Source organism: Seriola aureovittata, chromosome 21 (genome assembly GCF_021018895.1).
Source record: "Seriola aureovittata isolate HTS-2021-v1 ecotype China chromosome 21, ASM2101889v1, whole genome shotgun sequence".
Classification (NCBI taxonomy): Eukaryota; Metazoa; Chordata; class Actinopteri; order Carangiformes; family Carangidae; genus Seriola; species Seriola aureovittata.
In genome coordinates this window covers 2,074,619-2,093,245 of record NC_079384.1, presented here as the reverse complement: position 1 = coordinate 2,093,245, position 18,627 = coordinate 2,074,619, and the positions used below count along the sequence as shown (strand labels likewise).

Below are 18,627 nucleotides of genomic sequence, written 5' to 3'. Positions count from 1 at the left end.
GTGACCTTTAACCTAGCAAATACTAATAATGTAAAGTAATTCAATGTGTTCAATTCAGTGTGAGAGTCAGGATCAGCTGGATGATCCGAGTCTGTTATTGTTTATTGTTAAAGGTGGAGTAAGTGATTCTAATCCAATACACTTTTTGTCAAATTCAGCAAATACTGGACCAAGTAACACAAGCAGCCAATCAGCAGCAGGCGGCGTTCATGCTCGTCCACAGGACGGGGGGGGGGGGGTTAGGGTTAGGGTTAGGGTTAGGGGTTAGGGTTCATTTGCTCTACATCATGATGTTTGTACAACGTGCAAACTGTAAAAGTTGAAAGTAATACTGCTTAGCTGTAAGCTAGAAGCTAAGGACTGTAGTTTTGTAAAAAGAATCTCAACAACAAATTCAATAGTTTTTACTCTAGTGTGTTTTGGATTCTGTTATCTGTGTGCGTGTCCTGTGTTTCGTATAAGACGCTGTGGATTCCGCTAGTGTGTTGTTGCCATGGTGATGCATGTGTATGATTTTGGGGGTGGAGCTTCTGAAGGAGCACTGAAGGCAGGGGTGTGGTCTGTCTGCAGAATCACTTACTCAACCTTTAATGTGGAAAAAATAAATTTTTAGCCTTTGTCATTGCTGATTTTTATTTTATTTTTGTCATCTCCCTCCCCTAAAGGCTTTCCTGCATTTTATTTCATTACATTAAAGGAACTGCCACAACTAAAGGGACACTCCGGCAATGTTAGTGTTGTACTTTAATGAAGTTGCAAAGAGGCAGATTAAAAACACAGCCATTCGTAGGGCACCAGCTCCAAAACAAAAAGAAATAACAGGCGTATTGGAGCCCATCGTGATGAGTAAACTGAAGTTCATTTGTAAAATCATTGGCGCTCCCCTTGATGTTTTACTTAAAAGTCCTATGACATAGGCCTCTACAGTTGTCAGCCATCTTGGAAAATGGTCACTGTTGTCAGGGTCACTCACTCAGTTAACAGCGAACTTGACTGAATAACTGTGGCTTACTCGGGAGGGTGAAACATTACAACCAAGATGGTGGACATGCATCGTCGACCAGACGGGATTCTCTCTGTGGGAGAGTTCTGTCGGCTGTTGTTCTTTCCATTTAATTTCTGTGATGAAAAATTGTGCAAACCCCTGAGAAAAACACACACACACACACACACACACACACACACACACACACATACACACACACATTAAACACAACAGAAGTTTGTTTCAGTGCAAACAGTCTCCAGATCTGTTCGTCTCTCATGGGATGTGTCTCCAGGAAGCTAACTTACCGCTGGTGAATAAGAATCTCCAGGGTACATGTTGTATAAATTGCAATTTACTAGAATGTTCATATTAGATTATAAGATAATATTAAGGGCAATGAATATTATATTGTATCTTTATCGAGGATTACAAATAAAGTTCCCATGGAAAAGATGAAGAGCCTGAACGGTGTGCTTCTTGTGAATCAGACATAAATAAAACGGGTAACTGACTTTATTTTGCAGTGATAAGTTTATTGCTTTTCTTTCTGTAGTATACAGGGATGCAGGCAAATACTGTTTTTACAATAGTAAAGCAAGTCAGTGGCCAAGCAACATGGAAGCTTCTGTCACGTGTTTTTCTTTTGATTAGGGAAAAATTGTTGTGAAATGAACCCAGATAAAATAAAATTAAAAATAAAGGCCAGTAGATATTCTTACAGAAGACAGAGAATAAAGAATATCAATATTCAGGGTGGGTGTTAACAGCAGACATCTAACCATAGAAAACCATTTTATAAGTGCAACACTTCATAAGTAACAGAAACAAAGCAATATTTGGTCAAAACAGAACAAAAAATGAGACTCATGTTTACAGAGGACACAACTGTAAATGCAAGAAATTTATTGGCCAATGCACTCAGCAATAGTGTGACATTTGGGAAATAACGAGAGTTAGATTAAAAGGAGTTTGAGCAGCCAGAGTGCAGGAGTGAGTCTAAAACCTGGACGTTAGTTAGCATCGTAGCACCTCTGGTTCCCTCGTTGTGAGGTCTCTGGTTAAATGGCTGAAATAAGGTCTGTGTTTAACACAAGCTCAAGACGTTTTCACGTTTTATTCTCAGACATAAAATACGTCAGTAAATACCCCAGTCCTGACTTCTTTAAGCAGAGTCAAAGACAATGTAAAACTCCCATTGGCTTTTTGTGGAGGGAACCAGGGTGATGCTAACTTCAGGGTTAGCCTTCAAAAATACGTCCTCCCTGCAGCACTCTATATGTAGCTGTAGCTAGGAGACTGTTAGCTTAGTTTAGCATTAAGAGTGAACTAGTAACAAAACCAACTACCAGCACTTCTTGTACAAAGACAATAATTTGTGCTTTTGTGTATTAAATATGATGATTTGTGAGCTTTAGAGTTTTAGAGATGCTAGTGACGGATAAGCTAACTAGAGCTAGCTTATATGTTACAATGTAACCCTAGTTAGCTTATCTTGGAAAGGCTCAACATGTTGCCAAGGACAGTGAATGACATTTAGAGCTCATTGTTAGAGATGCTAGTAAGCAGATTTTATTACTAGGTTAGCCAGGTAAGCTAACAGGCTAGCCGCTAGCTGTAGCCTTGTGTTTAGCGGGACAGATTTGAGAGCGGTATCAATGATCTCATCTAACTCTAAGTGTAAATCCCAGAATGTGAAACTATTCCTTCAAGTTTTTACATGTGTGAAAAACAGACAATTACTGACCGAAACTACAACTTTAAAAATGGTGTTTTTAAAAACGTTCACATTTGGCTAACTACTGTGTGTCGAGGCTGGCTCCATTACGGGTTTGTGTCGTGTTGTGTTATATGCAGTATTCACAGTAAAGGTCTGAATATATTACATTTTCCTATTCACAAGTGCTAAGAATGGGCATTTCCACTTCACATGATTCTTTAAGTGTTTTCAGACAGCATGGCTTTTCAGAGCGGTTCCTTCACTTTGCATCACATTTTTAAGAGAACTGGTTTCATGTAAAAAATGTTGGCACTGGAGTTTTCATTTCCGTTAAAATCAAAAACAGAGCTCCAATCAGTTAGGAGGGAATGCCAGTATAAATACAGGATAAAGTATAAATATAAAAAACACAAAATAAATAACTGTGATTGGCCTGAAGACAGAGGGTGAAATTTATAAAAAATAGAGATGAAGATGCATTTTTCATTAACATTCGTCTGATTTAAAAGAAAAACTGACTTCATGTAGGAGCTTACTATATTCATATCTGTCATTAGCTTTGAGGGAATAGTAAATTCATATAAAATTGTAAAGGGGGAATTGGTATAAAAGTCGTATAATAAAAATAAGGCACGGTTTATCCGCCAATTAAAGCAATAAGACATTCATTTCTCTCCATACTGTGGATAAAGAGGCCAAATGGTGAAAAGAAACTCGTATTAAAAAAAAAAAAATGGACCTTCAAAGGAATGACAACCACTTGTACACACATATTCTAAGTTGAAGCAAACTGTGACAAATGTGTATTAAGCTAGAGGTGCACAGTGAGATTTTTTTGTCATATTTACATCAAATGAGGAGTCGATTACATAAAACACTTGATCTGTGGTCTGTGTGTCCTCTCCCACACCACTGACAAAATATGCAGACGTCAACTTGTCTCTGTCAGTACATGTTATGATACTATTTACAAAAATGGCCACGCTAAGCATTTCCAATTCACCTTGTAATTCCTTTCGTTTTTTTTTTTTTCCAGTAATACAAACATAGACTCAGAAAGTTTACAATGATTGTCAAAATGTGTCTTCAAGTCTAGGTGGCATAACACTGATGTTGCATAAGGTGTAAAGCACAGTAATCACGTCCTTCCATTGTGTAGAAAATCCTTCATGCGCCCATGTTCATATTCGTGTGGCGGTTGTGCGATGGCGCCAAGACGCACCTTGTCTTTGGATTCTGGTGACGACGACATGAGAAACTCATGTGGAGAAAATAAGTCAAAATATAATAAACCTCAGATGTCCCACTGGATTATAACAGGAAGGAAATGGTACTTGGACTGAAGCTGTTGAAGGAAGAATTCGATTGGTCTTTGGTTGTGGGCGGAGCTGATATCAGCAGTCCGCTTTTAAAGCTGGTGTGTGACGGTGGATGGCACTTGTGGTGATGCTGCTTTCACCAGTGCTCCAGGTGCAGGTCCATAGCAGAGTTCAAGTTAATGTCTGTTATATCCAGGAACTCTGTGTTGAAGATGCTGGGGCCAGTGGGCGGAGCCACGCTGAAGGCCGTGGCGGAGCTGGGCGGCATCAGGTCCAGCCACTCCATCGTCTCCCACGGCGTCTCGCTGAACGTCATGCTGACCATCCCCTGCACCTCGGGGAAGGTGGACGCCTTGGCGCTGATGGGCGACAGCGGGGTGTCCATCTGATCTCTGCTGGTCACAAGTTTGTCCTGCGGCGGATGGTGAGGATGGCGGTGGTGGCTGTGGGGGCTGCCGTACCCTTCGCCCTCTCTGTTCCCTTCGTCTTCCAGGCCCCCATCCTCGGTAGCCATTTTAAGAAGGGCCACTTCCCCTCCCCGCCCAATCGGACTCCCCAGCAGAGTCTCCAGGTGGCCGTCGGCGATGTGATTGGCCGAGTGGTCGTAAGGGGGCTGGGTGGGGTACAGCTGTTCATAGTGACGGTGGAACCTCGGGATAAGGAGGCCGGGACACCCTGGGGACACAGTAATGTGAGGCACAACTTTGGTTACAGAGGACCTCTCCCTCTCTTCTCTGGCGTTAGCTGGCATCTCTTGAAGAGGAAGAGGAGAGGAAGAGGAGAGAGGGTCACAGCAGGAAGTGAGACCTGGTACCAGAGTGTGGGGTGAAATCTGAAGCCAGTGCACCGAGTGATTTACACATAGACTTTACACTTACTCTCATGCAGTGACAGTTACAGTTTTACTCCTGGTGACCAACATTAATTATTGAATCTCTACTCACCTCCGCTCTCTATGAGAACATCCAACAGTTCATCCATCTGCTGGCTTCTGGTCAGTTGCTGTAATGATAATAAAGAAGTGATGTTTTTTTAATCAATTGAACCATTGTTTAAAAGATTTAAAATTTTTATCCAGTTATATTAAAGGACTATGAATCAGATGCAAGCTTTTAAGCAGTTGAATCAGAGGTTCTGTAAAACAGACCATTATTGGTTGATATTAACTAGATTGAACTATTTTTCATTACTTTCAACCAAAAAAGACAGAGAGAGTTTGTATGGATCCTAACATCTGACTGAAAAGTTTTCATTATAATTATCACAACTATGCTCCAGCACTGACTTTCTAACTACACTTAATGCTCTATTCACCTTCCAGGTATGGAGAACTGAAACCGCCAAAATCAAAATAAATGAAACACTTTCCAGTAGTTGATGTTACTATTGAATTAATAATTTCTGTTGAAAAATCCCATGAAAATGTAACCAAGAATACTAGGACTTTTTTAAGCCTTTTTATGACTTACTATACTATGTCGTTTTTGTGCCTTATTATCCTATGATATTTTTATGCCTTACTATACTATGTCATTTTTATGAATTTTTATGCCTCACTATACTATGTCGTTTTTATGACTTTTTATACCTTATTATACTATGACATTTTTATGAATTTTTATGTCTTACTATACTGTGTCATTTTTTATGCTTTATTATACTATGCCATTTTTATGCCTTATTATGCTATGACATTTTTATGACTTTTTATGCCTTACTATACTATGTCGTTTTTTATGAATTTTTATGCCTAATTAAAATATGACATTTTTATGAATTTTTATGCCTTACTATACTGTCGTTTTTTATTCTTTATTATACTATGTCGTTTTTATTACTTTTTATGCCTTACTATACTATGTCGTTTTTTATGACTTTTTATGCCTTACTATACTATGTCGTTTTTTTGACTTTTTATGCCTTACTATACTATGTCATTTTTTATGGATTATTATACTATGTCATTTTTATGCCTTATTATACTATGACATTTTTATGACTTTTTATGCCTTACTATACTATGTAATTTTTTATGCTTTATTATACTATGTCATTTTTATGCCTTATTATACTATGACATTTTTATGCCTTACTATACTATGACATTTTTATGAATTTTTATGCCTTACTATAATATGTCGTTTTTATAACTTTTTATGCCTTACTATACTATGTCATCTTTTATGCTTTATTATACTGTCATTTTTATGCCTAATTAAACTATGACATTTTTATGAATTTTTATGCCTTACTATACTGTCGTTTTTTATTCTTTATTATACTATGTCGTTTTTATTACTTTTTATGCCTTACTATACTATGTCGTTTTTTTGACTTTTTATACCTTATTATACTATGACTTTTTTATGAATTTTTTTGCCTTACTATACTATGACATTTTTATGAATTTTTATGCCTTACTATACTGTGTCATTTTTTTGACTTTTTATACCTTATTATACTATGACTTTTTTATGAATTATTATACCTTACTATACTATGTCGTTTTTATAACTTTTTATGCCTTACTATACTATGACATTTTTATGAATTTTTATGCATTGCTATACTATGTCGTTTTTTATGCTTTATTATACTATGTCATTTTTATGAATTATTATGCCTTACTATACTATGTCGTTTTTATAACTTTTTATGCCTTACTATACTATGACATTTTTATGAATTTTTATGCATTGCTATACTATGTCGTTTTTTATGCTTTATTATACTATGTCATTTTTATGACTTTTTATACCTTATTATACTATGACATTTTTATGAATTTTTATGCCTTACTACACTATGTCGTTTTTATGACTTTTTATGCCTTACTATACTATGTCGTTTTTTTGACTTTTTATGCCTTACTATACTATGTCGTTTTTTATGACTTTTTATGCCTTACTATACTATGTCGTTTTTTTGACTTTTTATGCCTTACTATACTATGTCATTTTTTATGCTTTATTATACTATGTCATTTTTATGCCTTATTATACTATGACATTTTTATGACTTTTTATGCCTTACTATACTGTCGTTTTTTATTCTTTATTGTACTATGACATTTTTATGAATTTTTATGCCTTACTATACTATGTCATTTTTTTTACTTTTTATACCTTATTATACTATGACATTTTTATGAATTTTTTTGCCTTACTATACTATGACATTTTTATGAATTTTTATGCCTTACTATACTATGTAATTTTTATGCCTTATTAAAATATGACATTTTTATGACTTTTTATACTATGTCGTTTTTTATGAATTGTTATGCCTAATTAAAATATGACATTTTTATGAATTTTTATGCCTTACTATACTGTCGTTTTTTATTCTTTATTATACTATGACATTTTTATGAATTTTTATGCCTTACTATACTATGTCATTTTTTAAAACTTTTTACACCTTATTATACTATGACATTTTTATGACTTTTTATGCCTTACTATACAATGTCGTTTTTTTGACTTTTTATGCCTTACTATACTATGTCATTTTTTATGCTTTATTATACTATGTCATTTTTATGCCTTATTATACTATGACATTTTTATGCCTTACTATACTATGACATTTTTATGAATTTTTATGCCTTACTATAATATGTCGTTTTTATAACTTTTTATGCCTTACTATACTATGTCATCTTTTATGCTTTATTATACTGTCATTTTTATGCCTAATTAAACTATGACATTTTTATGAACTTTTATGCCTTACTATACTGTCGTTTTTTATTCTTTATTATACTATGTCGTTTTTATTACTTTTTATGCCTTGTTATACTATGACATTTTTATGAATTTTTTTGCCTTACTATACTATGACTTTTTTATGAAATCTTATGCCTTACTATACTATGTCATTTTTATGCCTTGCTATACTATGTCATTTTTATGACTTTTTATACCTTATTATACAATGACATTTTTATGAATTATTATGCCTTACTATACTATGTCGTTTTTATAACTTTTTATGCCTTACTATACTATGACATTTTTATGAATTTTTATGCCTTACTATACTATGTCGTTTTTTTGACTTTTTATGCCTTACTATACTATGTCTTTTTTATGAAATCTTATGCCTTACTATACTATGTCATTTTTATGCCTTGCTATACTATGTCATTTTTATGACTTTTTATACCTTATTATACAATGACATTTTTATGAATTTTTATGCCTTACTATACTATGTCGTTTTTATAACTTTTTATGCCTTACTATACTATGACATTTTTATGAATTTTTATGCCTTACTATACTATGTCGTTTTTTTGACTTTTTATGCCTTACTATACTATGTCATTTTTTATGCTTTATTATACTGTCATTTTTATGCCTTATTATACTATGACATTTTTATGACTTTTTATGCCTTACTATACTGTCATTTTTTATGAATTTTTATGCCTAATTAAACTATGACATTTTTATGAATTTTTATGCCTTACTATACTGTCGTTTTTTATTCTTTATTATACTATGACATTTTTATGAATTTTTATGCCTTACTATACTATGTCATTTTTTAAAACTTTTTATACCTTATTATACTATGACATTTTTATGACTTTTTATGCCTTACTATACAATGTCGTTTTTTTGACTTTTTATGCCTTACTATACTATGTCATTTTTTATGCTTTATTATACTATGTCATTTTTATGCCTTATTATACTATGACATTTTTATGCCTTACTATACTATGACATTTTTATGAATTTTTATGCCTTACTATAATATGTCGTTTTTATAACTTTTTATGCCTTACTATACTATGTCATCTTTTATGCTTTATTATACTGTCATTTTTATGCCTAATTAAACTATGACATTTTTATGAACTTTTATGCCTTACTATACTGTCGTTTTTTATTCTTTATTATACTATGACATTTTTATGAAATTTTATGCCTTACTATACTATGTCATTTTTATGCCTTGCTATACTATGTCATTTTTATGACTTTTTATACCTTATTATACTATGACATTTTTATGAATTTTTATGCCTTACTATACTATGTCGTTTTTTTGACTTTTTATACCTTATTATACTATGACATTTTTATGAATTTTTATGCCTTACTATACTATGTCGTTTTTATAACTTTTTATGCCTGACTATACTGTGTCATTTTTTTGACTTTTTATACCTTATTATACTATGACATTTTTATGAATTTTTTAGCCTTACTATACTATGACATTTTTATGAATTTTTATGCCTTACTATACTATGTCATTTTTTATGCTTTATTATACTATGTCATTTTTATGACTTTTTATACCTTATTATACTATGACATTTTTATGACTTTTTATGCCTTACTATACCATGTCGTTTTTTTGACTTTTTATGCCTTACTATACTATGTCATTTTTTATGCTTTATTATACTATGTCATTTTTATGCCTTATTATACTATGACATTTTTATGACTTTTTATGCCTTACTATACTATGTCGTTTTTTTATGAATTTTTATGCCTAATTAAAATATGACATATTTATGAATTTTTATGCCTTACTATACTGTCGTTTTTTATTCTTTATTATACTATGTCGTTTTTATTACTTTTTATGCCTTACTATACTATGACATTTTTATGAATTTTTATGCCTGACTATACTATGTCGTTTTTTTGACTTTTTATACCTTATTATACTATGACATTTTTAGGAATTTTTTTGCCTTACTATACTATGACATTTTTATGACTTTTTATGCCTTACTATACTATGTCGTTTTTTTTGACTTCTTATACCTTATTATACTATGACATTTTTATGACTTTTTATGCCTTACTATACTATGTCGTTTTTTTTGACTTTTTATACCTTATTATACTATGACATTTTTATGAATTTTTTTGCCTTACTATACTATGTCGTTTTTACAACTTTTTATGCCTTACTATACTATGACATTTTTATGAATTTTTATGCCTTACTATACTATGTCGTTTTTTATGCTTTATTATACTATGACATTTTTATGAATTTTTATGCCTTACTATACTGTGTCATTTTTTTGACTTTTTATACCTTATTATACTATGACTTTTTTATGAATTTTTTTGCCTTACTATACTATGACATTTTTATGAATTTTTATGCCTTACTATACTGTGTCATTTTTTTGACTTTTTATACCTTATTATACTATGACATTTTTATGAATTTTTTTGCCTTACTATACTATGTCGTTTTTACAACTTTTTATGCCTTACTATACTAGGACATTTTTATGAATTTTTATGCCTTACTATACTATGTCGTTTTTTATGCTTTATTATACTATGACATTTTTATGAATTTTTATGCCTTACTATACTGTGTCATTTTTTTGACTTTTTATACCTTATTATACTATGACTTTTTAATGAATTTTTTTGCCTTACTATACTATGACATTTTTATGAATTTTTATGCCTTACTATACTATGTCGTTTTTTTGACTTTTTATACCTTATTATACTATGACATTTTTATGAATTTTTTTGCCTTACTATACTGTGTCATTTTTTATGCTTTATTATACTATGTCATTTTTATGCCTTATTATACTATGACATTTTTATGACTTTTTATCTCTTACTATACTATGTCGTTTTTTTATGAATTTTTATGCCTAATTAAAATATGACATTTTTATGAATTTTTATGCCTTATTATACTGTCGTTTTTTATTCTTTATTATACTATGTCGTTTTTATTACTTTTTATGCCTTACTATACTATGACATTTTTATGAATTTTTATGCCTTACTATACTATGACATTTTTATGAATTTTTATGCCTTACTATACTATGTCGTTTTTTATGCTTTATTATACTATGTCATTTTTATGACTTTTTATACCTTATTATACTATGACATTTTTATGAATTTTTATGCCTTACTATACTGTGTCATTTTATAACTTTTTATGCCTTACTATACTATGACATTTTTATGAATTTTTATGCCTCACTATAATATGTCGTTTTTATAACTTTTTATGCCTTACTATACTGTGTCATTTTTTTGACTTTTTATACCTTATTATACTATGACTTTTTAATGAATTTTTTTGCCTTACTATACTATGACATTTTTATGAATTTTTATGCCTTACTATACTATGTCGTTTTTTTGACTTTTTATACCTTATTATACTATGACTTTTTAATGAATTTTTTTGCCTTACTATACTATGACATTTTTATGAATTTTTATGCCTTACTATACTATGTCATTTTTTATGCTTCATTATACTATGTCATTTTTATGACTTTATATACCTTATTATACAATGACATTTTTATGAATTTTTATGCCTTATTATACTATGTCGTTTTTACAACTTTTTATGTCTTACTATACTGTGTCATTTCTTATGCTTTATTATACTATGACATTTTTATGACTTTTTATACCTTATTATACTATGACATTTTTATGAATTTTTATGCCTTACTATACTATGTCATTTTTTATGCTTTATTATACTATGTCATTTTATGACTTTTTATACCTTACTATACTATGACATTTTTATGAATTTTTATGCCTTACTATACCATATCGTTTTTTTGACTTTTTATGCCTTACTTACTATGTCATTTTTTATGCTTTATCATACTATGTCATTTTTATGCCTTATTATACTATGACATTTTTATGACTTTTTATGCCTTACTATACTATGTCGTTTTTTTATGAATTTTTATGCCTAATTAAAATATGACATTTTTATGAATTTTTATGCCTCACTATACTGTCGTTTTTTATTCTTTATTATACTATGTCGTTTTATTACTTTTTATGCCTTATTATACTATGACATTTTTATGCCTTATTATACTATGACATTGTAATGCCTTATTATACTATGTCATTTTTATGAATTTTTATGCCTTACTATACTGTCGTTTTTTATTCTTTATTATACTATGTCGTTTTTATTACTTTTTATGCCTTATTATACTATGAAATTTTTATGACTTTTTATGCCTTACTATACTATGTCGTTTTTTTGACTTTTTATACCTTATTATACTATGACATTTTTATGAATTTTTATGCCTTACTATACTATGTCATTTTTTATGCTTTATTATACTATGTCATTTTTATGACTTTTTATACCTTATTATACTATGACATTTTTATGAATTTTTATGCCTTACTATACTATGTCGTTTTTCTATGCCTCATACAACATTAATATTCTTTTTTTATTGGGTAGGATGGTGGTTTAGAGCTTTCACCTCACAGTGAGAGGATATATTAATATGATATATAAATCCTTTGGATATATGAAGATATAAATTTATAACATATATTAAATACTCATAATAAAATGTAACTTTATTGAAACAACATGCCTATTAAAATTGTATATGTTTGTATATGTGTTTCTTAATCATTTCTAATAAAGATATCTTTTATATTTACATATCTAATGAACATATACTGACAGGCTTTGGGATGGTTATTAGACATATATGTCAATATATGATATTGTTCCAATTTCTAACTGGACTCATATGTAATTTTTACATATATAGGCTATACTCTAAATACAAACATGATTTTATGGAAATTCAACACATGTACATATATTACATTTGCATATGGGCATTCCTGAATGTAAATTCAGATCTTATATGTTAATAAACAGTTTGGTTGACGGCATTAAAATCTCTTTGTTTTGGAGGGGTGGTGGGGTTGTTGCGACCCCACCAATGTTGAAACCAAACTTACGCCCTTGGATATTTCTGTGCCATTACTGATAATCAGCAATAAGCTAATATCGGCTGATAATTGCAGCCTGGCCAGTGTATTGAAAAACATTTATTAATTCATTTGCTTGTTTAAATCAACTACAGCTGCCGTCAGACAAACATTTGTACAGCACCTGTGTGCTCCAGACTTGATAAAGAGTGAACAGTTAGTGCAGTAAACAAAGCAAATGGATGAATGAAAAAGGTGCAAACAGAGTTGATGGACAAAAAAAAAGATGGAAGAAAAGTAGAATTAGAGCAACGCCAATAGTTAAAATGAAATCTGTGGCCAGCCATCATCTACTGAACTTTTGCACGGGTTTGAGTTTACCTGCTTCACTGCATCCTCATAGCATGGGGGCTGTCTTAAGTCAGATGCATCTGAATCTGAGCTACTGAAGGCGGGGGGAGAGACCTGGCTCTTTTGGCCAACATGCCGAGGAGAGGGCAATACTGACATCTACATGAGACATAGGTGAAAAGTAACATTAGCCCAGGAATTAGAATAGGGGAGCTTAGCAAATATGAGTATAGAGCAGATAAAAGAATAAGGCCCTCATGTTTGAATAATCACATCAAATATTTAACTCTCAGAAGTGGGTTGGCGTTGTGTTGTTGTGAAGGAGAAGTCAGTGATGTGAAGGAATATGTCATGAAAACAGATGAACTCTTAAAGAGTGGAAACACGACAATGAACCTCATCACAACAGACAATTATATAAGAGTCAGACAGGTCACAAATGAATGGAAGAGAGAAAACGGTTACGTGACTGTGAGGTGATTCAGATGAAAAACAAAACACCAACGTGACAACACTCAAACACACTGGATGGAGACGTGCCGTTTACCTTCGGCTGCATGTTCTGGTTCTCGGCTTTGGCCGAGCCGCCGTGGTTCAGGCCACAGTCGGCTGAGCTGGGAAACACTCCCTGAAGGCCTCTCTGGTCGGAGGGATAAGAGCAGTTCACAGGCTGACCTCCACTCTTCTGCTGGAGCTGCGGTGAGGTCAAAGGTTAAACATAAAACACACGTTCAACAGACAAAAGCGTGTTCATGAAGGAAACGTGGATAAAGTTCTGCTAATTAACTGCTAAATATCAGCGTGTTTACGTTAGCATTAGCTTGAGCAGGGGGATTCGTACCTGCATGCTGCGTGCTCTGCTGCTGCCCGGGGGGTGGGGGTGACCGCAGCCGTCCCTGCCCAACGGAGGTGACAGCAGGTAGGGGTTGTTAGGAGACGAAGGCTGGGGACTACTGGAGGACTTCCCGTTGGGAGAGTCTTGTGGCGAGCACTGAGGACTGAGGAACGCAGGCATGGCGGAGGGGCTGCCGGAGGAAGGGGCCGCGTCCATGCACTGTGGCCCCACGGGGCCCCCCAGGGTGGAGACAGAGGTGTTGCAGTGCCCCATGTCCTCCATGCAGCTGCCAGGGGGGCTCTTGAGCTGCTTGGGAGAGGACAAGGGGCAGCTGGAGGACAGGGACATGGGCTCCTGCTTGATGGTCACACCAAAGAAGTGCTGACCCATCATAGCTGGAGTCTGCTGGTGGCGCATGGGGGGGTGAGACGGGGGAGGGACGGTGTCCTGTGTTGCTCCATAGCAGCGTTTCCTCTTGTGGAGCTGCATCTTCAGCTCTTCAACCTATCAGGTGCAGACAGGTGAGGTTAATGTGTCAATCAGCACGTCTATGTTTTGTCGTGTATCTAAACCCTTCACCCTCCTTATAATACTTTCTCTCTTTCAAAATCTTCAGTCAAACTAAGGATTAATTTAATTTTAAGTTCATCAGTTTCTCTTCCCTTCCTTTGTTATTTATTTATTCTTTTCTTCTTTCTTCCTTTTCTAAATTAAAACCCGAGTGCAGCTCCTCTCTGCAGTCCTCCAGGGGAAAAGCAGCTTTTATAAAATGAATGAAGGGGACAAAGCTGCTTGTTCTGCTCCTTTAATATGGACACGCTCTGTAAAGTTAACATATATGTGGTGCACATTTTACATTCTTACGTTACACTGACACACTCACTGTGCGCTATATAATGTGCCATACATCTCCATGGCAGAATTACATCCTGTGGTAACTCAGAAGAAGCTCGTTTTTATCAGCGACTCAAGTAGAAACTGGATTTAACTTCACTGATTATAGAACTGACCTGTCATAAGACACAGAGGTAAACTCTGCCTGTGCAGTCATGTCATTCAAACAGCCGGTCGTCACCCACCTGTCTCTGCTCCTGGTGCAGCTTCCACGTCAGCTCCTCGATCACCTTCTGCTTCTCCACCAACATTTTATCTTTTTCAGCCTCCAGCCCTTCCATACCTCCGCCCTCCCCCGCCATCTGTCCTCCACCGCCCTGGTTGCCCCCTCCTCCCACCACGCCGTCCTCCATGCTGAGCTGGGCCGGGGACGGCTGCAGGGCGAACTGCGTGGGCGAGGACATGGGCACGTCGCTGAAGCTGTCGGGGAGCGAGCCGCTGAGGGACAGCTCCGAGGAGGCCGGAGAGATGGGAGGGGTGGAGGAGGTGCTGGGGTAAGGGTAGTACCCTCCCTGTGACAGGGCGCTGGAGGAGGACGGGGACTGGTAGGAGGACAGGGACCCTGTGGGTGTGACAGGGAAGGTGACTGTGGTGATGTCGGAGGAGCCTGAGGGCGAGGAGCCGGCGTTGGAGTCTTTAAAGGGCCGGAGTCGCTCGATGAGGGCGGTCTTTGTACCTGACACAGGCATGCCGCGGATACGCAGGTGCTGCCTGAGCTCTGACACCTTACAGAGGAAACAGACACGGATCAGACGGAGAGTCTCTTGGACAGTTAACACCGTTTATCTGAGTTAACACCTACTTTTAGGTCATCCAGATTGGCCGGGAGGGGCCCAGGTTTGACCGGTGAGATGTTACTCTGGTTGGGATACGCACTCTTGACCGGAGAGGGGGAGTTACTGTTGGCTGAGCTGGACGGACCAGAGGAGCCACAGGCTGATATCTGCTCACCGGATCCTCTGGAATCAGACATGAGAGGTGGATTCATCACTGACAGCAACACACAGTTCAAATACACAGAAACTCTCTACCAGTTTCAATAAGGCATCGTTTATTAACAGTCTACACACGTCTAACTCCAGAAAAGAGAGAGAGTGCTGAGTTGATGTTATTTTGTCAGATTTATTCCTTCCTCGCTGAGTGTGACTCACTTGTGGGCGTGGGCCGGCGGGTGAGGCTGGTAGCTGAAGGCGGGCTGTCTCTGCTGAGACTGGGCCTGCGTCTGCGGAGTGTGTGTGTGCTGCTGCGACGGCTGCGTCTGCGTGTGTGTGTGAGAGTGTTTCTGCTGGCTGAGGATCTGCAGCTGCAGGAACAGCTGCTGCTGCTGCAGCAGTCGGGCGTAGGCCGAGTCCATGGGCGGAGGGGACTTCTCCGCCTTCTGGTCTGGAGGAATGTACTGGTGGTACTTGAGCTTCTTCACTTTGGGCTTCACATCTTTGGGTTTCTTGTGTCGGTTCTTGTCCGACGTCTTGGACTGTGCGGAGCAGAGAGGAGGAAACAGTGAGAGCTGAAGGTCTGAACTGTGTTTGAAATCTAAAGGATGAAGATCAGCGTTGTGTAGAGTCAGCTGACCTTGACGATAGCAGGAACAGGTATGGGGGGAGTGGCCTGGCTGTTGTTGGCACCAGACAGTCCTTCATCCTGGCTTTGATCAGGTGGGTCTCTGGTTGTCCCCCCCTGTTCACAAATAGAAACAACACACATGATTGTTGATCACAGGAGAAGCCAACTGTAAATGTGGATGGAAATAAACTGGAACAATGTAATGTATATTAACCATGTAACGCCCTTTAGGCCTGATTCTATTTTCACAATAATTTTGAGAAAGATCACTCGTGTTCATTAATGTTTATCGTTTCAATTGATTAGTTGCTAATTGAAACAACAAACAGCTTCATGTCATTAGTTCTCAGGTGTTTGGTCACAGTTTAAAGGAACTTTAGTTGAGTGTTTTAGTTTTAGTTTTGTGCCACTTCAGATTTCCACTCTGCTACAAGATTTTGCAGTAAATTAAAGAAACCGACAGTTTATAAAACAACATGTAATTATCTCATGCTGTAAAGAGAAGGTGCTGCAGCCTGATGCAACATTAAAATACTTAAGTTAACGTATCAGTAATTATCCAATAGTTTAATATGTAATGATTGATTTCCTTTCAGCGGAATAATTCAACATTGTGTTGTTTCCCATTTTACTTGACATTTGACAAAGAGTCAAAGAATATAAACGCACCAGGTGAGAACTGTGAATATCTGCACCACATTTCATGGTCATCCAACATCTGTCTGAGTCTGGACCAACATCACCGTCCTCAGTCCAGCTCCACCCGACACAGAAACACTCCCACAGGTTTGTTTCTGTGTCTGGTGGAGCAGAAACTGCGACTGGTGCCAAACAGTGAACAGTGAAATCACAGCGAATAAAAATCCACCAGTTGAATGTTTTTACTGGTTCTGGTGACATTGTTTTTTGTTGTCATGGAGACAGTTTGTTTCCTCTGCAGACACACAGTGGGAGTTGGATTTAAACAACCCTGTTCTGGCACCAGTTTCAGTCAAGTGACCGTTGCCGGTGGCGACCGTTGGAATGAGGTCATCATGAGTGAAAGGTAAGCGGGAATGTGACACCTGCCCAGTTCAGCTCAGTCCAACGGTCAGTGGAAACACAGGGGCGGGTGCAGTTCACTCTGCCGCCACAGGAGGGCAGGACGACCACAGCTGAGGACACACGGGTGAAAGACATGATGGAGGGAGGAGGAGAACATCTGTTGTTTTACCTGTCGGGGGCTGGTGAGGGCAGGTGAGGAGGAGGAGGAGGGCGTGCTGCCCACAGCCTCTGATGAAGGGCAGGCCGAGCCCTGCGACTCGTCACTGTGGTGCTGCTCAGGAGACAGACCGTCGCTGCTGCTGTCCTCCTCGAACGCATACGAGTCGTCCTGCTTCGGGAACTTACCGTGGTTCACTGTAGGAGACACAGACACTGTTTGTTTCATTTGCATCAGTAAAAATATCATGTGTTCTCACTGAAGTACAGAACATACAGTAGGTCAAAGGTCACTGACAGGTGTTTACGTGAGTCATAATGTTACAGTTCAGGTTTCGGATCACGTGCAGGTTTTGTTTACAACCTCTTGCTCCATCACGAGCGAATCATTTCCACGAGCTTCCTGCACCGTGACAGATCGACTCAGTAAAAATCTTTCTGACCTGCGTCTCTTTACTGTCACTGTCGACACGACGGACGCGCTGCCTTCCTGATCTCACCCTGGCCTCAGCTTGTCAGGCAGCGCTCATGCTGAGCTGTGGTTGTGTGCGGACAAGTTGTTCCTAATGAAATAAATAAGTAAACATCTACATCAATTAAAGATAAAGGCCAAGGTTTCCTTAAAATAAAAACTGCTGCACAAAACACCCTTAATTCTTCTCCTTAATGTTTCATACAATGTAGTATTTTAATGTTTCTCCTTATCTTGGCTTTATACTATAGAACTTAGCAACTGAACTGAGGAGAAAAACTTCAGGTTCCTCTGATTGTATCTTAAATGTCTGAGATTATGGAGATAAATGAAGAGTTCTCCACGATCTTTCCAATCAATTACCGGTGAAGTGTTTCATGTCCATCGATCAGCTGTGAGTCGTTCACAGAGTCAGGTGAGTTAAGGTGCACCAGGTCTTTATCAAGAAAACTAAAGGAGTATTTTGAATATGTGATCTTGGATCGCACATCACAAACGGCTGCAGGTTGTATGTGATGTGTGTTCCCTGTGGCGTTCACAC

The 18,627-nt window shown here is 36.3% G+C and overlaps 1 protein-coding gene across 3 annotated transcripts in view; it reads right to left on the bottom strand.

The window, feature by feature from the left end:
- Positions 1-260: 260 nt before the first annotated feature.
- Positions 261-18,627, bottom strand: part of myocd (myocardin) — a 128,779-nt gene continuing 110,412 nt past the window's right edge. For all 3 annotated transcript variants that reach the window (XM_056365442.1, XM_056365443.1, XM_056365444.1), the window contains 10 exons: positions 17,628-17,812; positions 16,424-16,528; positions 16,003-16,325; positions 15,654-15,810; positions 15,037-15,576; positions 13,964-14,461; positions 13,670-13,816; positions 13,153-13,281; positions 4,969-5,026; positions 261-4,777 (listed from right to left, as the gene is read on the bottom strand). In XM_056365442.1, the coding sequence (XP_056221417.1) occupies positions 4,161-4,777; positions 4,969-5,026; positions 13,153-13,281; positions 13,670-13,816; positions 13,964-14,461; positions 15,037-15,576; positions 15,654-15,810; positions 16,003-16,325; positions 16,424-16,528; positions 17,628-17,812 (2,759 nt within the window). In that variant the 3' untranslated portion in view covers positions 261-4,160. The remainder of the gene's footprint in view (positions 4,778-4,968; positions 5,027-13,152; positions 13,282-13,669; positions 13,817-13,963; positions 14,462-15,036; positions 15,577-15,653; positions 15,811-16,002; positions 16,326-16,423; positions 16,529-17,627; positions 17,813-18,627) is intronic.